General features: G+C 57.5%; 3 protein-coding genes across 3 annotated transcripts; 2 read left to right on the forward strand and 1 right to left on the reverse strand.

The window, feature by feature from the left end:
• Positions 1-219: 219 nt before the first annotated feature.
• PLTP (phospholipid transfer protein) lies at positions 220-4,576 on the reverse strand. The gene is made up of 16 exons (XM_065754248.1): positions 4,344-4,576; positions 3,494-3,621; positions 3,258-3,357; positions 3,062-3,190; positions 2,783-2,938; positions 2,565-2,628; positions 2,365-2,428; positions 2,165-2,256; positions 1,876-2,052; positions 1,684-1,743; positions 1,423-1,587; positions 1,207-1,274; positions 1,082-1,124; positions 849-912; positions 694-770; positions 220-584 (listed from the first exon to the last, which is right to left on the reverse strand). Exons 1-16 carry the CDS (start codon positions 4,457-4,459, stop codon positions 444-446), a joined length of 1,644 nt encoding a protein of 547 aa, XP_065610320.1. The 5' UTR covers positions 4,460-4,576; the 3' UTR covers positions 220-443.
• Positions 4,577-5,605: 1,029 nt separating this feature from the next.
• On the forward strand, positions 5,606-15,753 carry PCIF1 (phosphorylated CTD interacting factor 1). The gene is made up of 17 exons (XM_065754583.1): positions 5,606-5,704; positions 5,899-6,010; positions 8,348-8,486; positions 8,665-8,789; positions 9,197-9,334; positions 9,755-9,885; positions 10,121-10,275; positions 10,459-10,606; positions 10,799-10,882; positions 11,335-11,434; positions 11,641-11,803; positions 12,444-12,616; positions 13,086-13,172; positions 13,598-13,782; positions 14,250-14,343; positions 14,556-14,731; positions 15,318-15,753. Exons 3-17 carry the CDS (start codon positions 8,363-8,365, stop codon positions 15,559-15,561), a joined length of 2,127 nt encoding a protein of 708 aa, XP_065610655.1. The 5' UTR covers positions 5,606-5,704; positions 5,899-6,010; positions 8,348-8,362; the 3' UTR covers positions 15,562-15,753.
• A 1,441-nt stretch (positions 15,754-17,194) lies between these two features.
• LOC136059939 (E3 ubiquitin-protein ligase RNF182-like) lies at positions 17,195-18,472 on the forward strand. Its single transcript, XM_065754113.1, is given in 3 exon segments — positions 17,195-17,224; positions 17,226-17,463; positions 17,808-18,472. Coding segments are annotated over 3 exon segments (933 nt in total).
• The last annotated feature ends 3,561 nt before the right edge of the window (positions 18,473-22,033 follow it).

Consider the following 22,033-nt stretch of genomic DNA (forward strand, 5'->3'; position numbering starts at 1 on the left):
TGCTGTCTTTTGCTGTCTCAAGAGTGGTTCCTAACAGAGGAGCCAGCAGCAGTGAGTTCTGATGTGCTGTGCATGGTGTGCTCAGGAGCCAGAAGCTTGTGTTCCCTTTCTTCAGAGGGCTTCCTGAAAACAAACCATCCCAAAAGCAGGGGAGAGCTTTTCTCCCCAGCTCTCCCCCAGGGCTGGCAGCTATGTGGTCTGGGGTGGGCTCATCCTCCAAGCGATGAGGCAGTGCAAGCTGGCATTCGGTGGTTTATTAGTGTATGGGAAGGGGTGCAGCAGGGGTTCTCCGAGCAGCTGTCTCCACCTTGCTGCTGCCCACCTGGGTGCATATGCCCTTCGGGTTGTGTGAGTGGTACTGGGGATGTTGCTTCCTACCTACAGTCTACGGGTCCAGCCCAGGATCTGACCTTTGTCCAGGGTGAAGGAGCAAGTGAGCAGAGCTACAGCTGCTGGGGGTCTGCGTTGGGTGCTGTGGGCTGCATGGTGGGCTCAGCAGTGACTGCAGGGGCGGAGCGGTACTTCTCGATCACTTCCCGCAGCCCTTTGGAGAAGTGGAGGTCAGCTCCCACTGTGAGAAATCCCTGTAAAGGAAAGAAGTATTGGCACAGGTCTAGCTGTGCCTGCAGCCACTGGGATGTAGTGCCCATGTCTGCTGGAGGGACTGGAGTTGCCCTTGTCCTGCTCACGCACCGCGTGGTTGGTGACCACCTCCCTGGTGAAGTCCATGCCTTCTGGCAGAGGAATCTGCACACCCTTCTTTGTTCTCTCTACAGGGAGGAGGAGATGCAGTAAGCCCCATGACACCGCCCCAAGCCTTGCCGTGCATAGGCAGTGGTGATGCTCACCGTTAATGATGGGCATGATTGTCAGCTGCAGCAGAGTTTTCAGCGGGGCCTGCAGTGAGAACAGCTGTGGGGAGGGGAGGGGGATGAGTGCAGAGCTCCTGGGCAGGGTAGGGCCTGCTTGTGTTTCTCAAGGGTCCTGCACAGCCCTCCCGGAGCTGCTCCCTGCTGTGGCTGGGTGCTGCCCGGGACAGTTAGCTCCTCCCACATTCCAGGCCGGCACAAGGTCTGCTCACCGCCAATGACTCCAGCGCTGACTGCTTGGAATAGATGCGAAACCTGCAGGGAGGGAAAGCAGCTGTGAGCTGGGGCAGAGGGGGCTGTCCCTGCAGCCCCGGTGGGACCCCAGCGTGGGCCGTACCGTCTCAGGTCCAGCTGCACACGCAGTGCCTTCCCCTGCAGGTACACCTTGGCACTCAGCTTTGATTCCTATGAGGAGAGTGAGTCCCATGGGAGCCCTGCTGTAGCTGTCATAGGCAGGCAGCAGGACAGGCTCTGGGACAGCAGAGGCTTCCCGGGGTGCTCCTGCCCCATGTGCTTGGGCAGGCACAGGCAACCTGGCAGCAGCAGCACTCACCATGGCCATGCTGGAGAGCTGGACAGCAGGGCGGTCCGCAGGTACCAGCGAGATGTTGAGGAAGGCAGAGACAGAGACAGAGGTCCCTGATGGTTTGATCACACAGCGGGGGGGAGCTGACACCTGAAGCACCAACCGCAGGGGAGCATCCACCACAGCGGGGTTCTGGGGAGAGGACAGGGGAGCCAGGCTGGGCAGCACTGCTCCACCCCAGAGTGGGGGCCCTGTGCCTCTCCTGCCCCAATGGGGAGCTCCTCTCACCAGCATGAAGATGGTCCCAAAGAAGGTGGCTCTCAGCAGAACCTCCAGGTCCTTGGGCACCTGCAGGAAGAGCAAGCCTCAGGGGTATGAGAGCTGGCACTGCTGCCCAGGCAGTGCCTCGTGAGCTCCTCCCCCTGGCAGTACCCCTTCTCTGCACAAGACCTGTGCACAGGGTCAAACCGTGCTGCTCACCTTCTCCCCCTTGAGCTCTATGGCCAGCACACCCGCCTGGAAGTACGCATGCATGGCTGAGTCAAAGAAGTACTCAGAGAAGGCAACGTAGACCATGCGCTCGGTGTCCTTGATCACCGGCTCCACCGCGTGGTTCTCCAGCTCCTGGTCCTCCCTCGCACGGTAGAAGAACATGCCCTGGGATGAAAGCAGTGGCTGTTTCTGCAGCTGCAGCACTGCTTGCTGTGCCCACTGTTTGTGTTGGTGCAGAGATGTGCCCATAGGACCAGGGGAGGATCTGGTGCCAGACCTTGAAGTCCAGGTCGAGGGTATCTGGGGAGACTGCTGGATCACGGAGCAGGGAGTAGTCAATCCCAATGTGCTCATCCACGTAGTTCCTCACTGCCAAGGAAGAGGAGCTGTGAGGACAAAGCCTACAGGGTCGCCTGCAATCCTGTGCTCAGCTCTGCACAGGCTGCAGTGAGCAGGGTCTGGTCCTATCCTGCTCACCTGGCACTGTGTCCAGCAAGGAGTTCAGCAGTACCAGGCTGGCATGCTCCAGGGATGGGCAGATCTGTGGGGAATCACTCAGTAGCAGGGCCAGGACTCCTGGCCTGGAGGAGGACCCAAGCAGCCTCCAGCATCCCTGGGTCAGCCCCTCCTGACTGCAGCAAAGGGAGCTCTGTGCCCATCTCTGCTCACAGCCCTACCTGCTGGCTGAGAAGGAAGCGCATCCCTGTGACAATGAAGGTGCTCAGGAACTCATAGACCTTCCTGCAGGACAGAACAGCTCTGCAGTACCATTCCAGCCCTGTTCCTCCAACCCCATTCTCACAAAAACACAGGGCACGGCCTGAACGCAGCATGGTGGCGTGGACAGATCTTGCCTGGCACAGGGGCATGGCTGGCACCGTAACATCAGGCGTACCTGAGAGTGCCAGAGAATCCTGCATGCATTCTGGCAATGGAGGCATTGCAGGACATGTTGGAAATCTTGAGGCGCCCAACCTCATCCTTGGCCAGCTGCAGCACAGTATGGATGTGGACTCCATCAGCAGAAGCATTGATGGATCCGATGTCATAACTGGAAGCCAGGGGAGCAGACAGGAGGACACAGGTCCCATCAGACCCAGGATTGGGCAGCATGGCACCTGTGGCCCAGCTGTGGGGTGGGCTGGTGCCCGGTGGGCAGGGGAGGGTAACTCACAAGAACCAGTAGAGCAGCTGCCGCCGGAAACGTAGGCTGATGGAAGCGTTGTTGATGTTGAAGGCGAGGTTCTGCTGCGGCTGGAAGTGCAGGTTGGAAAATGGCAGCTGCAGGTCCATCACCTTGACCCTGCCAGGGAGGGGATGGTAAGGCCGACCCAGGGGCTGCTTGCACGCAGGGAGCAGGCAGCACTCACTGGCTGATGTTGTAGTGGAACTGCCCCTCCTTCCCGTGCAGGTCCGACACCGTGATGTTCTCCAGCTCCTGCTCCACGAAGCGCAGACCCTCATGCTTCACTGCAATGCAAAACGAGCCTGGGTTGCCCACAGCCAGGCTGCGCCGCACTCGGCCAAAATCGCCCGCCCTGCCGGTGCCTCCGTGCAAGCTGGCTCCCCGCCCTGCCTGGGAGCGGGGTCCCGGCCAGCCCCTTACCGAGGTCCAGCCCCTTGGAGGTAATCCGGATCTTGCAGCCGGGTGGGCTGTGCGAGGCTGTGGCCAGCCAGGGCGGCAGCAGCAGCAGCAGCAGCAGCAGGAGGCGGCTGCCGGCAGCCATCTCGTACCTGGGGGCAGAGCACGGGGTCAGCACCGGGCTAGTGGGGCGGACGGGGGATGCCCAGACACCCTGGCAGGGATGTGGCTGCTGCACAACCCGCCCTCAGCACAGGGGCAGCCTGCGCAGGGGCAGACCCAAAGGAACACCCCATAGCTCTGCTGCACCTCGCAACGTGAAATCCCACAACAGTATCCAGATCCCCATCGCTTGAGTGGGCCAGCACCCCGGGGTGCTGTGTGCAAGCCCCCAGCCCAGACCCCGTGGGCTCGCAAGATCACTCCCCCCCCAGATGGATAGCCACTGCCTTCAGTACCAGCAGCATCCTGCCCTTCCTCAGCACACCCAGCTCCCCCGACTGCAGGGAGAGATGAGCGCTGCGGGGAACCCCAGCACCACACAGAGAAGGGAGTCCTCTCCCACGGGCTCTGCAGCCCTGGGAGCAGTCCCCAAGGTGTCCCCAAGGACAAGCATCTGCCTGTCTGCATCCCATGCTCTGAAGCTGGGCTGGGACAGAACCAGAGACTTCTCATCCAGCAGCAAAGGCAGAGCTGTCTGCGGGATGGCAGCGACAGCAAAGGGCTTCCCCCCACTGTGTTTCTGCCCCGTTCTCTGCAAGGGAGAGGACAGAACCCCTCCTGCTCGGGATCTGGAGCCTCCATCCTTCCCCGAGGGCCACGCACAGACTGGGGCAGCTTGCCTACACAATGCTGGCTCAGTTCGTATACTTACAGTGTGACTTGTCCTCGGCTTCCCTGGTCTGGGGAAACTGAATCACGTGAAGGAAGGGAGGGAGAACACCAGCAGCTCCAGGAGTTTCTTCTGAGCTGGCTCAAGCTCCCCTGCATTTATATATCCCACCAGCCGCCACCCCTTGTGAGCCCACAGCTGGGAGGAGACACAGCAGATGGAGGATGAAGGGCTCAGGCATGCCGACCACACAGTGCAGGGTGGCCTCACCATTTCAGGGAAGTGCTGACCCTCAGCCCTGCTGGTGCTCAACTCCCCACCGTGCTCTGCCAGCTCCAGCACTGCCCAGTGGGCTCTGTGCCATGGCTGAACCAGAGTCCCTTGGGCCAGAGGTACGAAGGGAGCTGCTTTGTGCCCATCCACGAGGTGAGCACCAGATAGGGAAACTGCTGTGGCTGCTGGAGCCTCAAAGCCACTCCAACACTGTGGCACACACTGGGGTCTCCAGGGCTCAGCACTGCGAGAGGCACTGCCAAAGTGATCCAGCAATGCCCACGTTCCCTTTCTGATCCAGCAAATGCCCGTCACCATGAGGCCAGGGTGCGTGGCACTGCCAGCACTGTGCTTTTCCACAAGCCCCTTTGCATTCCAAAGGACAAGGCTTTACGTTTCCCATCCGCGGAGCCTTGGACAAATCCGGCTGAGCCCCCTCGTTCCCCCTCCTGCAGAGCGCAGTAGGTCTGAGCCAGCACTTTGTGGTCGGGGCGATTATCTGCACACAGAGCTGTGCTGTGGGGGCCCGTGCTCTGCAAGCAGGCAGACTTAGGAGACTCGGTGCTTACACAGCACTTATCCCTCACAAACTGCTTTGCCAGCATTAACTAATTACACTGACCCCAGTGCCCCGGGTGCAGAGGGCAGCCCTACGGTGAGAGCGAGCGGCCCGCGCGGCTGCCAGGCGGGAGGCCGCGCTTCAAAGGCGCTCCGCCGGCGGCCTCGCCCTGCCCGCCGGGCACCGCCCGCGGAGGGTGGACGTGGCCGCGAGGCCGGGCCCGGCCCTGCCCACATTGGGGCGGTGCCGACGCGCCACACTCAAGATGGCGCCGGGGCATACGGAGCCATCGCGACGCGCGCATGCGCCGCTCCGTCCCCAGAAGCGCGGGCCGCGCTCCGCGCAGTCGCGGTTCCTGCGCGCCTGGGCGCGGAGGACAACGCGCACGCGCGAGAGGGCGCCCCGGCGGCGGCGCCTGCGCAGTGCCTGGGGCGGGGCGGCCCGCGCCTGCGCGCTGCCGGCCCGCGGTCCCGGCGCAAGATGGCGGCGGCGGGGCGGGCGAGGCGGAGGTGGGGCGGCGGCGGGAAGCGCGGCGGTGCGCGGTGCCCACAGCCCCCGGCCTCACGCACAGGTAAGCGGCGCCGCTGCGTGGCCGGCGGCCCCCGCGCCGGGGACGGAGGCCGGCGGGCGGGCGGCACGGCGGCAGGTCGGAGCGAGGCGGCGTAGGCCCGCGGCCGCCATCTTAGAACGCGCCCGCCGCCGCCGCGCTCGGCCCCGCTCCGCTCTCCCCGCGGTCCTCCTCCGTAACAGCTCCTGTCTCCGCAGCGGCCCCCGCGGGCCCGGCGCGGGACGCCCCGCTATGAGGATGCGGCCCCGGCGCGCTAGCGGCGAGCACCGAGCGACGGCCCCGCGTCCCGCCCGGCAGCAGCGCGGCCCCGTAAGTACCGCCCGGCGCCGCCCCCCTCGGCCGCGCCCCGCGCCGCTCCCGGCCGCCTGCAGAGCCGCTCCCGGCTCGGGATCGCCGCCGCCGCTCCTCTCCGCACCCGCTCGGTCCCGGCCCGCGGCCCCGTCCCAGGAGCGGCTGCCGGTGCGGGCGGTGCCGTCCGCTCCGCCGTGGTTCGGGGTTGAGGGAGAAGCGCTGCCGCTCAGGTGCTGTCGCTGCACCCCTTTGTCTGCGTTTGCTGTTGTCCTGTGTGAAATCCCGCCTTGACAGAATGGAAGCAGACGCTGGCTGTACTTCACTTTGTGTCCATTGCCGCCTCGCTGCGCTCTGTTCGTGCGGCTGCTCCTATAGGCTGTGAGCTCTCTGGGCAGGGACGGCGTTCTGTGTCTGTGAAGCACTATGCATCGTGTGGTGTATAAAGCAGTACTGTAATCACTATAAAGCCGTTGCTCTGGGTCCCTTTCACTGAGTCACAACACAAGGCACACAAAGATTCAATTCCTTCTGTCAGGACTCCTGCTAGTTTATTTCTTTTTTCACAGAGCTGAAGGTTGCTGGGATTTAATACTCACCCAAACTGATAAAGTGATAGAGCTGCTTGCGTACTTTCCCCATCCTAATTTATCCATAAACAGGAGAGGGGAAAAAACAAGAAGCCCCGTCAGACCACTGGTTGGAGCTGTCAGTGTAAGAAGTGCTGGGAGTTGTTACCCCTCTGACACCTGGTGCCATCTGTAACTTCATAAAATCTGCGTGGTCTGCTCCCATCAGCGTGTAACAGTTAGTTATAATATTGTCTTTGTAACGTGCGTGACGCACTGGCAAGTGTAGGTAAACGTTCCCTTTTTAAGAAGATGAGGCTAAACATTTTTAGAAAGTTCCTGCCCAATGAAATACTAATGAGGCTCCTGATGTGCAGCCCACGATCTCTTGGCCTCAGCTCAGCTTTCTGGCAGACGGTGCCTGTATGGAGGGGCTGAGGTGCTGCCCAGGTGGCAGCGGCCTGGAGTGTGACTGCAGAGGTCACAGTACGGCTGGAGCTCAGGAGGAAGTGTCAGTAAGCAGATATGCAACACTCAACGCTGGGGTGATTAAATGTACAGGATGCATTGCTGCAGTCTGTAGCAGATGCTTTTGCCTGTGGGTGTGGATGTTATCTCTGTAGCTCTGAGCAGAGGCCATAACTCCGGGTTTCTGCAGTGCCTTTCCATGCGTACCCCGAGGGAAGGATGGAAACATCTTCCCAAGCGTTGGCAGGAGCTGGTGTTCCTCAGTGCTGCCCTGCATCGTGGTGATTTCACTGTCAGTGCTGCAGACAGCCTGGCAAGCACCTGCCTGCTCGTTCAGTCAGCTCTCACCATTCTCTTCTTTTGAAAAGTCCAATGGCATTTTTCTGGACACTGTTGGGAGTTAAAAACACACTGATGTACAAGATTGTATGTACACAACAAGACTGAGTACACAAAGCTCGTGTGTTACGTAGGGCATCTCCAAAGGCCTGAGTAGAGTTAAATAATGGAGGTAGACAGTAATTACTGAAAAGCCTTGTTTGCCCCAGATTGGTGCTGGAGAGCAGCAACCTGTAGTAATTGTGCTATTTCAGAAACTTCCCTGGGGGAAGAAGAGTGAATGAGAGGAAAAACCTGGCTGTTCTTTTACAGCTAACAGCCTTAAATGATGATTAAGAGAAGTGGCACTGTTCGAACAGACTTTTCTTTTGCATAACTGTTGTTATGTAAATGACACAGTACCAAAGGCTTAAATAGCCTGGCAGTTAGTCCTGACAGTTAGTCCGTGTCTGGAACATAATGAGGAAAATAATTCGTAGTTGCTCACTCCCAGGCTGTGGTTCTGTGAGCCACCAAAGCTGTTATTAGTGAGGCACTAGGGCTATTCTGTATGGCAGAAGTTGTTTAATGACTGCTTTTTGTTTAAATTGGGTATGGTTGTGTGTGTGTAAATACTGGTTTAAACTGGCCCTGGGGATGGCAGATAGGGCCAGTACTGCTAGTCTGGTAGTGGGTGGTAAATGTTCACAGTGAAGCATATTTTATTTTCTGTGCCCTCAGTACATGTGGGGTGAGGCACTGCAGTCCTAGGGGAGGGAGATGCAGCTGAAAAGTGAGTGTTTTGAGTGCTGGCCATAAGAGCTCCCTGATGTACTGTTCAGAGCAAGCTATATTTGGGATAGTTGATATTTTTCAGGACTTGGGTCTTTGTGTGGACAGGTTTGTGCCTGTTTTATTGCTGATCAGCTTATCCTTTGAATGGGCCGTGTGGATCTGGGATCTTTCCTGCTATGACATGGATATTTTTGTCTGATTTTTCTAGTGTGGTTGCTGAGAAATGGCCAATGAGAATCACGGAAGCCCTGCGGAGGAGGCATCTCTAATGAGTCACTCACCTGGCACCTCCAACCAGAACCAGCCCAGCTCCCCTAAACCTATGCGACTGGTGCAGGACCTGCCAGGTACTGCTTCTGCTTCACCCACAGGGTTCTGAAGGGCCCCACCAGCAGGGGAGGTGGAATGGGACTGCCAAGGGAGTTTAGGAGTGATGCTTTTTGCAGTGTGCAGTGATGGGAATGGGGACCTGAATGGTAGAGCTTTTCAGTACTGGTCTTATCCCGGTTCTTACTGTGTTCTCAGATGAGCTGGTGCAGGCTGGCTGGGAGAAGTGCTGGAGTAAGCGGGAGAATCGCCCGTACTACTTCAATCGCTTCACCAACCAGTCCCTGTGGGAAATGCCTGTCCTGGGACAGCACGATGTCATTGTAAGTAAGCACATATCTGAGGGCTGTGCTAATAATACTGGGATATTCTGCCTGTGTGGGAGGGTCTTCTGTATCTGCAGAACTCTTCTCCCCATCCAGTATCTGGCTTGGATCTGGTGAAACGTGATGAAACATTTCTCATTCAGGTGCACTGCTCTAACAACCTTGCCACGGGGGAGCTCTGTTGCGTTTTTCTCATCTAAGTCTCAAACAGACTAACCAAATAAACAGTACAGGCACAAGTCTAGAAGAGAAGAAATTGGCTTTCTGCAGGTGTATTAGTGTCATTACTTTTGTCCGCTTGGAGCTGGGGATGGTGCACAGGAAAGTTAAAAGGTCTTACTGCCTTTGGTACTCTGCAGTAGCAGCTGATGAACTAATGAATACTGTTGTTTGGATGCTCTTAGTCAGACCCTCTGGGATTGAATGCAGCTCCTATGCCACTGGAAAGTGGAATGGTAGAAACCTCAGTGGAGAACAAGCAGAGGAAGAGGAGATTCTCTGAGGAGGTCCCCCCAAGTGGCAACAGTGTGAAAAAGCCCAAGGTGAGTCTGGTGTTGTGGAACAAATAGTTTTGAAGATGATGTCAGAATGGAAACCCAGAGGTTCCAGAGTTTGGGCCTGTTATTTTTTTATTTGGAACTGTGCAAGATCAGGCCACCCAAGTACAGCTCAAGTTGTAACAGATCACGCTCCAAAAATACAGAATTGGAAGCATACTCAAGTCCTGCCAGTTTGCCATTTCTCTTACAGCCTTAGGTGGAGCATGGGAGCTGAGAAATAACAAATTATGACAGAAACATGGCAGCTTACATGTCCATGTTAACTTAAGTGCAAGCAAAACATGCTCTAGTGATTCAGTGATTATCCTAAGTGAAGCACTGGTACAGGACTGTTGGGTATACTGTGATTCCTCCCTTTTACCCTTCTCTATGGGGGCAGTAATTCATCTTCTACTTTCCCAGTCGGATATTCCGGGGACCCCATCTGCTCAGCCAGTCCCCAGCTCTCCCAGTATTCCAGGATCCTCTGTTCTGAAGGCGTGGTGTGTTTCACCTGAAGATAAGCAGCAGGCAGCTCTTCTACGACCAACTGAGTGAGTTGTATCCATTGATTTCTGTTCATAGGGGCATAGGGTAGAGGCAGCTAGTTTTCCAAGTGTATTTGAAGAGTAACCCCAGGGACGTTAACAGCCTCCCCTGTCTTTGCAAGCAGTCTTTGATAGTTCAATGTCCTGGCTGGTAAAACAGCCCCAGGAAGCATCTTTAAAAGTCATATCTGATAATTAGCCAATGATCGGATCATCCTGATGACATTTCTTTCTGTCATAGAGTATACTGGGACCTGGATATTCAGACAAATGCGGTGATTAAGCAGAGGGCACCATCTGAAGTGCTTTCTCCACACCCTGAAGTGGAGCTGCTTCGATCTCAGCTCATTCTCAAGTTGCGGCAACATTATCGTGAGCTCTGCCAGCAGAGAGAAGGTAAGCTTCTCTTCTCTCCCCTTATTTGTGTTCTCAGTCCTGCAGTACCACCTTGTTCTTCCTTCTGGTTCGTCTTTCTCTTCCCAGTGGTTCCTTTATTTGATAATGATACTCTCGTTAAGCTGACCTCTGATGTAATGATCTCTTTGTCAGGTTATTTCACCCTTTTTTGTGCTTCTCCAGGCATTGACCCCCCAAGGGAGTCCTTTAACCGCTGGATGTTGGAGAGGAAGGTGGTTGATAAAGGGACAGACCCTCTTTTACCGAGTGACTGCGAGCCAGTAGTGTCTCCTTCCATGTTCAGAGAAATCATGAATGACATTCCCATCAGGTACTGTTAAAAGACAGGACAGATTTTTAGGGTTGTCTTTGTCTTGGGCTAGTCCAGTGATCTACCTGCTTTAGTTTTCTACTTTTGTCTTTTACTTTTGCTGATAAAGTGGAGATGTAAAATTTTGGGAACTGGACCTGGCCTTCCTGGCAGCTGTGAAACTGATGCATTTGAATTTATACTTAACCTCAGGCTATCCAGAATTAAGTTCCGTGAAGAAGCCAAGAGGTTGCTCTTCAAGTATGCTGAGGCTGCAAAACGTCTCATTGAGTCCAGGTGGGAGTTCCTCTTGGTGTGTTCAGAAGTGAGAAGTTATTCATGGTAACTTTTAAGAGGACCTGCTGTGTCACTATTTAGTATTAGTCATCTTTTTACTGAGGAAAAGCAAAGCTAGGAACACATGGGAGGGAAACAGTGGTTCTGGAGCTGTCTTTTGGTGGTAATGTTATAGTGAGGTCAAACATTGGGAAGCTAAATGCATGCAGAGACAAACAAGAATGTGAAGTACTGATTATGGAATGCCTTTGTCATTTATCCCTCACATAACAGAAGAGTGCTTGGGCACTCACTTGTATGAAAGAAGAACAAGCTTAAGATGATATTTTATTACACCGCATGTATTTTTTCTGAAGAGCTCTGCCACAGATCAGAATTAGGAAGGTAGACTTGTGGGGAACAAACACAGCCACGCAGCTGTGGCTTTAATCTCACTTGCCTGTTTTGTGCAGGAGTGCATCACCAGACAGCAGGAAGGTGGTGAAGTGGAACGTGGAGGACACCTTCAGCTGGCTGCGCCGGGACCATTCTGCTTCAAAGGAGGACTACATGGTCAGTATGCAGCTTGTGCAGCTCAGAGCAGTGGGGCTGTGAGAGGATGGGGTGTTCAGGGTCAGATAAAGATCCTTCTTGAAAAGACCACGATTGCTTTTCCTCCGCTTTGTGAAATGGAAGCAACGAAGGTTCAGAGACTCTGCACAGCTCTGGGGAGTCAGGTGGTGGGGTATGTGAGGGACTGTGGTTCTCTGGTTCTGTAGGACCGCCTGGAGCACTTACGCAAGCAGTGTGGGCCCCATGTGTCTGCTGCAGCAAAGGACTCTGTTGAGGGCATCTGCAGCAAGATTTACTACATATCCCTTGAATACGTCAAGCGGATCCGGGAGAAGCATCTTGCCATCCTGAAAGAAAACAATATATCTGGTACACAGTTAACCTTTTCCTTCTTCTTGGTCTCTGCTTCTTTCACATCGCTACCATTTTATAGTCCTGTTCCTTTTGGGTGCCAGCTCTTCTCAGACATAACCCCTCCAGATCCTGTTGCAGCTTGTTTTTGCTGCCTGTGTCACACCCAGTCTGTGATTCCTTCTCACTGATCTTTAGTTATAGCTCTCCTTTTTCTTTCTGCTTAAGCTGAGGGTAAGCTTCTGTCCAAGATAGGTGACCACAAGGTGGCAGAAAGGTTCCTTTGCCTCCTGCCTGCAAGTATTCACTGGTTTTTGAATAACTTCGGGGCAAACTGAAATAACAGTAACAAGGAAATGGTTTTACTCACCCACAGCGTGCCTTATGGTGCAGGAATGGTTGCGTGAGGTCTGCAGGTTGACTGTGTTACAGATGGAGAAGTACTGTGACATGGTTCCTCTCTGATGAGTATTTTGGGAATCAGTTCTGAACTCAGGTAGCTGCCTACGTGATCTGTGAAGGACCACCCCTGTGATTTTGGAGAGGTTACTCCGCTCTGTAGCCTTGTTCCTGTCCGTGCATGTTCTGAGGTGGAAGGGAGATCTGTCCCAGAAGTCCTTGGATTCTAATGGGCTGCCTTGCTCTTTATTCTCCGTAGCTGAGGTAGAAGCTCCTGAAGTCCAGGACAGGCTCGTGTACTGTTACCCAGTGAGACTGGCCATCCCCTCCCCACCTCTCCCCAGTGTGGAAATGCACATGGAAAACAATGTGGCATGTGTGCGGTACAAGGGGGAGATGGTGAAAGTGAGCCGCAACTACTTCAGCAAGCTGGTAAGAGCTGAGTGCCATGCCTGCATGACTGCTGTTGCAAATTGCTCTTTCCTGAGAGCTTTCATTTCTCCTCCTCCTCCAAGAAGGGACTGTGCAGTGGGACGGAGCACTGACCTGGTGGAGGCTGTCTGGTATTGCCCTAATGGTAGCACAAATGGGGTCAGCTTCATTCTGCTTAGTCAGGGTCAGACTTCTGCTGGGAGTACTTAGGAGGTGGTGTGTGTACATGCTGTGCTGCAAGAATGGTTGTACTCACAACAAGACAGCCCTTGCTGAGAGAGACTTGCTGATGCGTTACATTCATTCATGCTAGTGAACTGGATAGCTTGCAGTTCATTCCCACAGTAAGAGCAGATGGGCTGAAAAGCCTTCATGCAGAACCCTTCCTGCTCCTTTTGTTCATTGGTGTCCCTTCTCATGTCACGATGTTGGTTCTGTTTGTTTTTGATGTCTGGGCCTTCTCTTCCAGTGGCTTCTCTATCGGTACAGTTGCATTGACGACTCTGGCTTTGAAAAGTTTCTACCCAGGGTTTGGTGCCTTCTCCGTCGATACCAGGTACTGTCTCATTGCTGTTGTGCATCAGAAACCTGGGGAACTGAACTGAACTGCCATTACTCTGGGAGGTCCACAGCTCTCAGAGCCTGGTGCAGAACAGGGCTTAAACTGACTCAGTGGTGGGGCTAAAACGTAATGGAAAACCTTGGGTAGTTTCTGACACTGCTGTGAGGCCTAACTGAAGGTTCCCGGGGAGTATATGTAAAAGTTCACAGTTGGTTTGACAGGACCTGAGCTGGAGGAAGTGTCTAAAGAGTGTTCTTAGGTACATTCAGGGAACCTACATGAATTTGAGAGAGGACAAGGGGGCCCTGCGTACCTGGAGGAGTGAGTGCGTGGACCTGTAGGCCTTGGTTCATATTCCATGAAGGGAGCAGCAGGAATAGCAAGTGCAGAGACCACTCACCGGGGTTTGCTCTCCTCAGATGATGTTCGGTGTGGGTCTGTATGAAGGAACTGGCCTGCAGGGGGCACTTCCCGTGCACGTCTTTGAAGCCCTCCACAAGCTCTTTGGAGTGAGTTTTGAATGCTTTGCCTCGCCACTGAATTGCTATTTTAAACAGTACTGTTCGGCCTTCTTGGATACAGACGGGTATTTTGGATCCAGGGGGTGAGTCTTCTGTTCTGCTGCCCTTTGCTGTGTCTGTGTGGGTGCATGCACGTGTGCAGAGCAGTGATTCAGGACAGGCTGTCGTGCTGGGAGCTCATGGCAGCAGCTGTGCAGAGGGATGTGTGTTTCAGGCAGGGAGTGGACACAGCGAAGCAGCCAGCAGTGTGCCTTTATTCTAGCCAGAGCTGCCTAATCCTGACATGGTGCAGTTTTTAGGTTTGTCAGTGTTGTGAAGAAGGGAAGAACTGTGCCCTCAGGCAGTCAGCTTGTACCAGCAGTCAGCCTTCAGTGACCTCAGGTGGAATGTGTCCCAGTGACTGTTTCTTCTATGGAGAAGTGGCAGGGCCTGCACTGCTGAGAATTCAGTCCTGAGTATGAGTGTCTTCTGTGAGGAAGTAGATGTTTTTTAAGGGACATCAGTCGGAAGTGTAGCCTCTCTGATAGCCATCTCTGTCTTTTTCCTCTAGCCCGTGCCTGGATTTCTTCCCTATAAGTGGGTCTTTTGAGGCTAATCCTCCGTTCTGTGAGGAGCTGATGGATGCCATGGTCTCTCACTTTGAGGTAGGTTTGCTTGCCTCTGTTGTTTTCAGTGGAACTGTGCAGTCATCTGCTCCCCACTGCTCTTACATGCTCATACCAAGGCTGTCATTCAGAAAGGAGAGTGTTGTGAGTGCTGCTGTACTGCTCTGGAAGCAGAGCTGTTTTATTTTCATAGAAGGCATTAGGTACGTCACCGCTCAGACAAGATTAAGACTGTTTTCTTTTTGGACTAGAAACTGCTGGAGAGCTCCAGTGAGCCCCTCTCCTTTATTGTCTTCATCCCTGAGTGGAGGGACCCTCCCACGCCTGCCCTGACCCGCATGGAGCAGAGCAAGTTCAAGCGGCACCAGCTCATCCTTTCAGCCTTCGATCACGAATACCGCAGCGGGTCTCAACACGTCTGCAAAAAGTAGGTGCTCCCCATGGGCCCTTCCACCAGAGCCTTTCTGCTGAGCTGCCTCTGAGGGGAGCTGTGTGGCTGAAATGTCTTGTCCCGAGTGGGAATCGATGGGAAAAACGGAAAAGGAAAGCGAATGCAGTGCTTAATCATCCTGGGTTTTCAGGAGGTGCTGTGGAATCCACAGTGTTTGTGGATTTTCACATTCATTTAATGGTGGCTGAGGTGTTTAGCTAATTCAAAACTTGGAGCGATTGGGTACAAGTCCACTGTGAACTGTTTATCTCATTTAGCACTGTGGTGATGTTCTGTGTCCCTCTGCCAGCTCTGTAATTTGGCAAGCCAACAGCTGAGCAGTGTTTCCTGGGCTGCCAAATAGCAGAGTGCCTCAGCAGTGCAGTGTCATTCAGAAGGAGGGCTTTCTCCTTCCCCTTTTCCACATAGTGGGTGAAAAGAGACAGAGAGGAATACTTGCCCTACAGTCTGCGTGTGGGAAGAGGAGAGGCAGGTGGCGGGGAGAGTATTCGCCTGTAGTAGTGTGACTTATTGGCAGGGGGATCGCCAGGGGGTGCTGAGTGCCTGCTTTCTTTCCTTGCAGGGAGGAGATGTACTACAAGGCTGTGCACAACACCGCCGTCCTCTTCCTGCAGAACAGCGCAGGCTTTGCCAAGTGGGAGCCCACGCCAGAGCGGCTGCAGGAACTCGTTGCAGCCTACAAGCACTCGGGCCGGACCCTCAGCTCCTCCTCCTCCTCCTCCTCCTCCTCCTCCTCCTCCTCCACAGACAAGGAGCGAGAGCTGGGCCGGGAGCAAAGCAGCAGCCGGGAGAGCAATGCTAACTGAGGTGCAGAGGTGAGAGGCAGCAGGGGAGGTGCCGGCGGCCCCGAGGAGGCGGGCCGGGCAGGAGGAGAGACTGCTGGCTGTGCAGCACCGGCCCGGGGAACTGTTGCCCAGCAGCTCAGGGCACGCACCTCCCTGCGAACTGCGCGCCGTGCACACCCAGCAGCGCCAGGAGCGCCCGGCTGCCGGCAGGGGGAGGAGCTCCGGGGAGAGGGACCCACGTGCGGGGCAGCAGGAGGAGCGGGCGGCCCCGTGGGCGCCCACGCGTGGACAGAAGGGGCACAGAGCTGGGACGCACGCGAGGGAGGAAGGACGGCACGAGGGACGGGCGTGAGTGCAGCGCTCACCTGGAGCGGCCGCAGCCCGGCACGGGCGGGAGAAGTGCGGGCACCAGACCGGCACACCAGCACTGCTGTGTCCGTAGTGTAAGTAGCTGTGTCTGTGTGCTGAGCTCCTGGCAGGGCTGTGCCCGTGGACCCGCGTTTCCTCCCCACGTGTGTGAGTCCCGCGTTCGCCGCCGCTGTGTACGGAGCGCAGAGGAGCGGAGGAGAGCGGTTCCTTTGCTGTGTAAAGACGTCTTTGCAGCTGTTTTTGTAGTTGTTGTGGTTTTTATGCAGAGCCTCTGGGTTGTATTTAACCTCCGTGGGTTTTGTTTGTTTTCTAAGGATTAATTTAACACCGCTAACCATTTTATTACTTTTATCAAGAAGAGCAAAGTCTATTTTTGATTTCCGTTTCCTAGTTCTTAGGAACATTAAAAACCAGCATTCAGCTCTGCCCCGTGTCAGTGCCTTTCCTCAGCAGCCCTTCTGTGACCTCACCTCTGTCCCACTCTGAACAGAAGAAAAACGGTTTTGGTTCTTAGTTTGACAGAACTGATGCTCTTGATCTGTGTGGCAGAACTCTAGGAAATCACTGAGGAAGTCCTCTGAGAACTGAGCGGTGCTGTGCCCAGAACGTGGAGTGATATTTTGGACCATGGAGTGGTAGAAGGTGCACTGACAAACAGGAAAAGAGAGTGCTCATGAGAGCATGGGGTGGCTTTGCTGGAATGTTACTGAGATGCCTCAGCCATTGTATGCCTAGGAGAAGGGCAGTGGGTTTTGTACAGTGTATGAAAGCCTTAGGCCCTGGAGAAGGGACTAATGCCAGAGGGAAGAGCCTGAAAGACACTAACGGGAACAGCACGCGTGATTGCATGGTGAGCTGAGGCAGCAGGATCAGCTAACAGCTGCTGGAGGTGGGCACGGGGTGCTGGAGAGCATCGGGGGGAGTGTTCTCACTGCAGCAGCAAGCCGATGGGGGGGGTGTTTTCTGTCCCAAAGGGAAACGCTGTGAGTGTGAGTTAGCTTCACCGCGTGGGGCCGTGCCTGAGCAAACAGTTCCTGAGCTCTGGAGTTAATGCTGAGGCTCTCCCGGGATGCTTCCCCTGCAGGGAGGTAGCTGAGCCCCTGCAGTGGTGCTCGCGGGACAGCGGAGAGCTCCAGCAGTGAAAGGAGCGACTTGCAAAGCGCTTTTCCCTTTCACTTTGTGCTGGAGCCGGGCAGGCTGCTCTGCAACCGCCAGCACACGCGGCTGCTTGCAGGTAGCGTCGCTGGGGAAAGACGAGGACACCTCCGTCCTTCACCCTCACGTCATGGCCAATTACCTCATTAAATATTTAATTTGCCGTGTCACGGTGCTCAAACAGTCGAGCTGCCCGCCGCTCCTGCAGCCGCGGTGCTCCGCGCTCAGCCAAGAAGCGGAGCATCCTTCCGCCCTCCCTCCCCCCCCCCCCCCCGTTGCCATGCCAACGGCGCGGCGGATGCCGGCGGTCCCTGCGGCTGTGCCGGCCCCGCAGCGCTCCCCACACCTCCCCATGGGGCGGCCCATCCCCCACCTCGTGCACCCCAGGAGCCCCCGCAGGTACGGGGGGGGAACGGGAGGCGGGAGGGGGGGAGCCTGCCCTGCCCCGGGGACACGGGGTCCCGTGTGCGTGGCGGTGGGGGCTGAGCCACACCGAGGACCCCGGGCCCCCACACCCTGCGGTGCGGAGCGGCTCGCAGCTCCCGGGAAAGCCCCTAACCCCCCCCGAGCCGGGCGGGGGGGGGGGGGGCCGAGGAAGGGCTGAGCGGTGCCGGCAGCCGCGGTGGGAGCCGGGCTGAGCCGCAGCCGAGGAGGGGACCACCGCGGTGCGGGGATTCCGCGGGGCTCAGCCGGGCACTGCCCGTGGGCCGCAGCGCTGTGCTTATGGGGGGGACCGTCCCCAGGTCCCCTCCCCATGGCCCACGCGGACGGCGCTCGGGGCAGCCGTCAGCTCTCGGCCCAGGAGCTGGAGTGCCAGATCTGCTACAGCCGCTACGACGCCCGCACCCGCCGAGCCACGGTGCTCCTCTGCGGGCACCGCCTCTGCTCCCGATGCCTGCGCCGGATGGTGGCCCTGAGGGACGCGTCCCCCCGACGGCTCCGCTGCCCCTTCTGCCGCCAGCGGAGCCCGGTGCCCGGCGGGGCCGACGGCGAGGGGCCGACACACCGTGAGCGGGACCCCCCCTCTCCCCCCGAGGTCCTGCTGTCCCCGGGCGTGCTGCATCCCTCTCCCGGCCCCGACTGCCTCGTGGTCACCATCGTGGAGGTGCCCGCGGGCGCGGTGCCCCCGGAGGGGTCGGGACCGCTGGAGGTGGTCCGACGGCATCGCCGCGACCCCGCGCAGAAGAGCCGCGCCCGGAGGTGCGGGGCCGCCCCGCGCTGCCTGCTGGGCGCCCTGTGCCTGCTGTACTGCAGCTCGCTGCCCCTCGGCATCTACCTGCTGCTCAGCCAGCACCACGGCCTCGGCCTCGCGCTCGTCAGCCTCCTGCCCGCCGCACTGCTGCTCTGCATCTCCGGCAGCCTCTGCCAGTGCCTGTGCCGGGAGCTCCGCGCTTTCCCCTCACCCTGAGCCGAGCTCTGCGCCCGCGTTGGGAGCACGGGGCCCGCACGGCGTTCAGCCGTCTCAGCTCCTCCTGCTGTGCCGGTGAGGGCTGCACGATGCTCAGCGCTCACCTGGAGCGGCCGCAGCCCGGCACGGGCGGGAGAAGTGCGGGCACCAGACCGGCACACCAGCACTGCTGTGTCCGTAGTGTAAGTAGCTGTGTCTGTGTGCTGAGCTCCTGGCAGGGCTGTGCCCGTGGACCCGCGTTTCCTCCCCACGTGTGTGAGTCCCGCGTTCGCCGCCGCTGTGTACGGAGCGCAGAGGAGCGGAGGAGAGCGGTTCCTTTGCTGTGTAAAGACGTCTTTGCAGCTGTTTTTGTAGTCGTTGTGGTTTTTATGCAGAGCCTCTGGGTTGTATTTAACCTCCGTGGGTTTTGTTTGTTTTCTAAGGATTAATTTAACACCGCTAACCATTTTATTACTTTTATCAAGAAGAGCAAAGTCTATTTTTGATTTCCGTCTCCTAGTTCTTAGGAACATTAAAAACCAGCATTCGGTTCTCCTCTGTACCCCTCACCTTCCACGCCCTGAGATCTCCTCTCCCTCCCCTGCCCAGGACCTCCTGGTTCCCCTTTTCACCCTCTCCCTCCCATGCCCCTTCCATGCACATCCCCGCCCCCCCTCCCCCCCGTCCCCCGTCCCCATCCCTCTATGTCCTTTTCCCCACATGTGCCCCCATCACCATACACTCTCTGCACCACCTGAGCTGCGGGTGGTGGCAGCCCCAGGACGTGGTGGATGAAGGGTGGGCACGAAAGCACCGCAGTTCATTCTGGTTCAGCTCTGGGGGCTCCATGGTGGGGGAGTGGGTAAGGGACCAGGCCCTACTCCTGCCCCAGTGTCCCCTCTGTCCCCCCACTCTCTTCGGGGCCAGGTGCCACCATTGCTGCCACGCTCCAGATCTTGGGTTGGTGCAGCTGCTCATCCTTCCCAGCTCCTGCCCCCCCCGTGGGGCTGCTCCCGCTCCCATCCCTCTGGGTGTTGGGGTTGGGGGGGGACTGTGGCGGGGTCCCCTCGCTGCCCTCCGTGCCTCGTGCCACCCAGCCCGCTCGGTTCTCCTTCTTGAGGCGCCGGCGTGCGTTGGCGAACCAGGTGGAGACCTGCGTCAGGCTCATGTGGCTGAGCACGGCCAGCATCACTTTCTCACCCTTGCTGGGGTAAGGGTTGCGGGGGTGCCGGGCCAGCCAGGCCTTCAGTGCTGCGCTGCTCTCCCGCGCTGTCCCCGCCTTCACCCGCCCCGGCTCAGCGTGCAGGGGCTGCTGGCAGCACGGGGGGCACAGCCCCGTGGGCACCGTGCAGGGTGGAGGGACCTGCGGGCACAGAGGGGTTGGGGTGGGTGGGGGGCTGCGGCTCCCCAGGCTGAAAAGGGTTCTCAGACCCCTGGGAGCTATTGGGATCACTTACCACGGGTGCCAGGATGCGGAGGTGGGGCGGCAGCAGGTGGTAGCCGGGCAGCACAGGGCAGGGCAGCAGGGTGGGTGTGGGGCCCTGCAATGCTCCCCATGGTCCCCCGCAGCCCCTCAGCTCCTGGATGGGGCTCCCCTGACCTTGAGGTGCTGCCATGCTGCTGGAGTGCTGCTGGGGGATGCTGTGGGGCTTTATATCAGGGTGGGGTCTGCGGTGGAGGGCGGCTGATCGGCGTATTAGTGCCCTGGCAGCGCCCCTTAAAGCCACAGTGCAGATCTGGGGCAGTGGTGCCCTCTTGATAGGCACTGCCAGGCAGAGAGCAGCCCCACGGGGGTGGGAGCAGCCCCACGGGGGTGGGAGCAGCTCTATGCCAGGTCTTGCACCCCTGAGCCCATGTAGGGAATGGGGGCACTGGGGGCTCAATGCCACCCCACGAGTGTCCATGGGATGTGGTGAGGACATCGTGCACAGGGCTGCAGTGCTCAGAGCTTTATTGCAGTGCAGGGCCCTGACAGACCCATTCTCAGCCCTGGAGACCCCGGTGTGGTGTGGGGCAGCTCTCTGCCGCCTGCACTCTCCCTATTGCCTGTGATAGGAAGCAGCTGAGGCCGCTCTGTCCCAGCTGTGTGCAGGAGGCTGCAGCTGGATCCTTGGCTGCAGAGGGCCAAGGGGAGGGAAGGGTCCCAGGACCCTTTGTGCAGTGCAGATCCGGGGCCTGGAGGTGGGGGGCAGGCGGAGGTGTGGTCCCTGTGCCCCCCATCCATCTCCTGCCCACACAACACCCGCCCTGAGCAGGATTATCCCCCAGGTTGTATCTGTCGTTAAATACCGACTAATAACGCTCTCAGGATATTAAATATGTAACAAACCCGCTTAGTGCTGGCCAGGGACGTGAAGGGGAAGGTCACTGGAGCTAATGAGCCCTGCAGCACCTCTGGGCTCACCCACAGCATCCACCTCTGGGCTCCCTGCAGGCAGTGGCAGCCTCCAGCTGAGGAGCCCACCCGGGCCCCCATGAGCAGCAGCACAGTGACCCACTGCCACCCACCCCACCCCATCCCCACCTCTGTCAGTCCCGTACTCCACAAACCATGGGGCTGCCGGAACATCTGCACTGCTGGGAGGGGATGGAGGGGCAGGACAGCTGGAGGAGAACAGGGGTGGACAGGACCAGACAGCTGGGGGAGCCAGGGCCAGCCTGCGGCCCCATAACCTTGTCCCTGCAGGACTCTGCCAGCCGCAGTCAGCACAGCGGATCTGCTTTATTAGATAATGGGGCCGTAATCTAGGAAAGCGCCTGTTAACCCCGTGCAGCACAGCTGGACAGGGAGGGCCACCACCAGCACACAGCTGAGGGACACAGCTGGAGCAGGGCTGGCAGCAGGATGCTGCTACGGGCAGGCAGGCATCGCGCAGTGCAGAGCAGCCAGTGGGGGCTGAGGCTGGCGGCCACCAACTGCCCCACTGTGGCTGGGCAGGGGGTACGAGCAGGCTGGAGCTGCCTGGGGATGCAGGGCAGCAGCAGACAGCGAGCACTGCCCGCAGCCCCCGCTGCAGTTTGGGCCCTGGTGCCCAAATTCCCCATGAGAGCTGTGCCAGGAGCCGGGCTAAGCCCGGCAGCACCTCCATGCCGTGGTGCTGGGTGCTCTCAGTGCCTGGGTGGGTCCAGGCCTTCTTCCCCTCCAGAGATAATCAGTTTAATGCAGAAGCATAGAACTAAAACTCCGAGATTAGCTGTTATAATCACATGTAAACACTTCCAGACAATCCGCTCAGGGAGGGGCAGCGTGTGTAGTTTGGGACAGTGTTACACGGGATTTAGGCTGTTTACCACTCGATTAATTTCATGGCTGGAGCCCACCCTGCCCCCAGCTGCCCTGCAGTCAAGGTGACCGTGATGGCACGGAGCCCACGTGCTGTGCAGGACAGCAGCGCTGCCCTGACCCCCAGGCAGCACGGAGCCGACTTTCAATCTCTTTTTATTCGTAAGCATATTCAAAGCTTGAGAACGTCAGAATCGAACCCCTCCCATAACAACTTAACACACCAACTCTGCCACAGCGTCCGTCCCTCTTCCAAAGAAAAATAGAACATCTTCCACCACCTCCACCACCTCTCCCTC

Source organism: Cyrtonyx montezumae, unplaced genomic scaffold (genome assembly GCF_038088225.1).
Source record: "Cyrtonyx montezumae isolate F1298 unplaced genomic scaffold, pur_monq_1.0 scaffold_9, whole genome shotgun sequence".
In the NCBI taxonomy this organism is placed as follows: domain Eukaryota; kingdom Metazoa; phylum Chordata; class Aves; order Galliformes; family Odontophoridae; genus Cyrtonyx; species Cyrtonyx montezumae.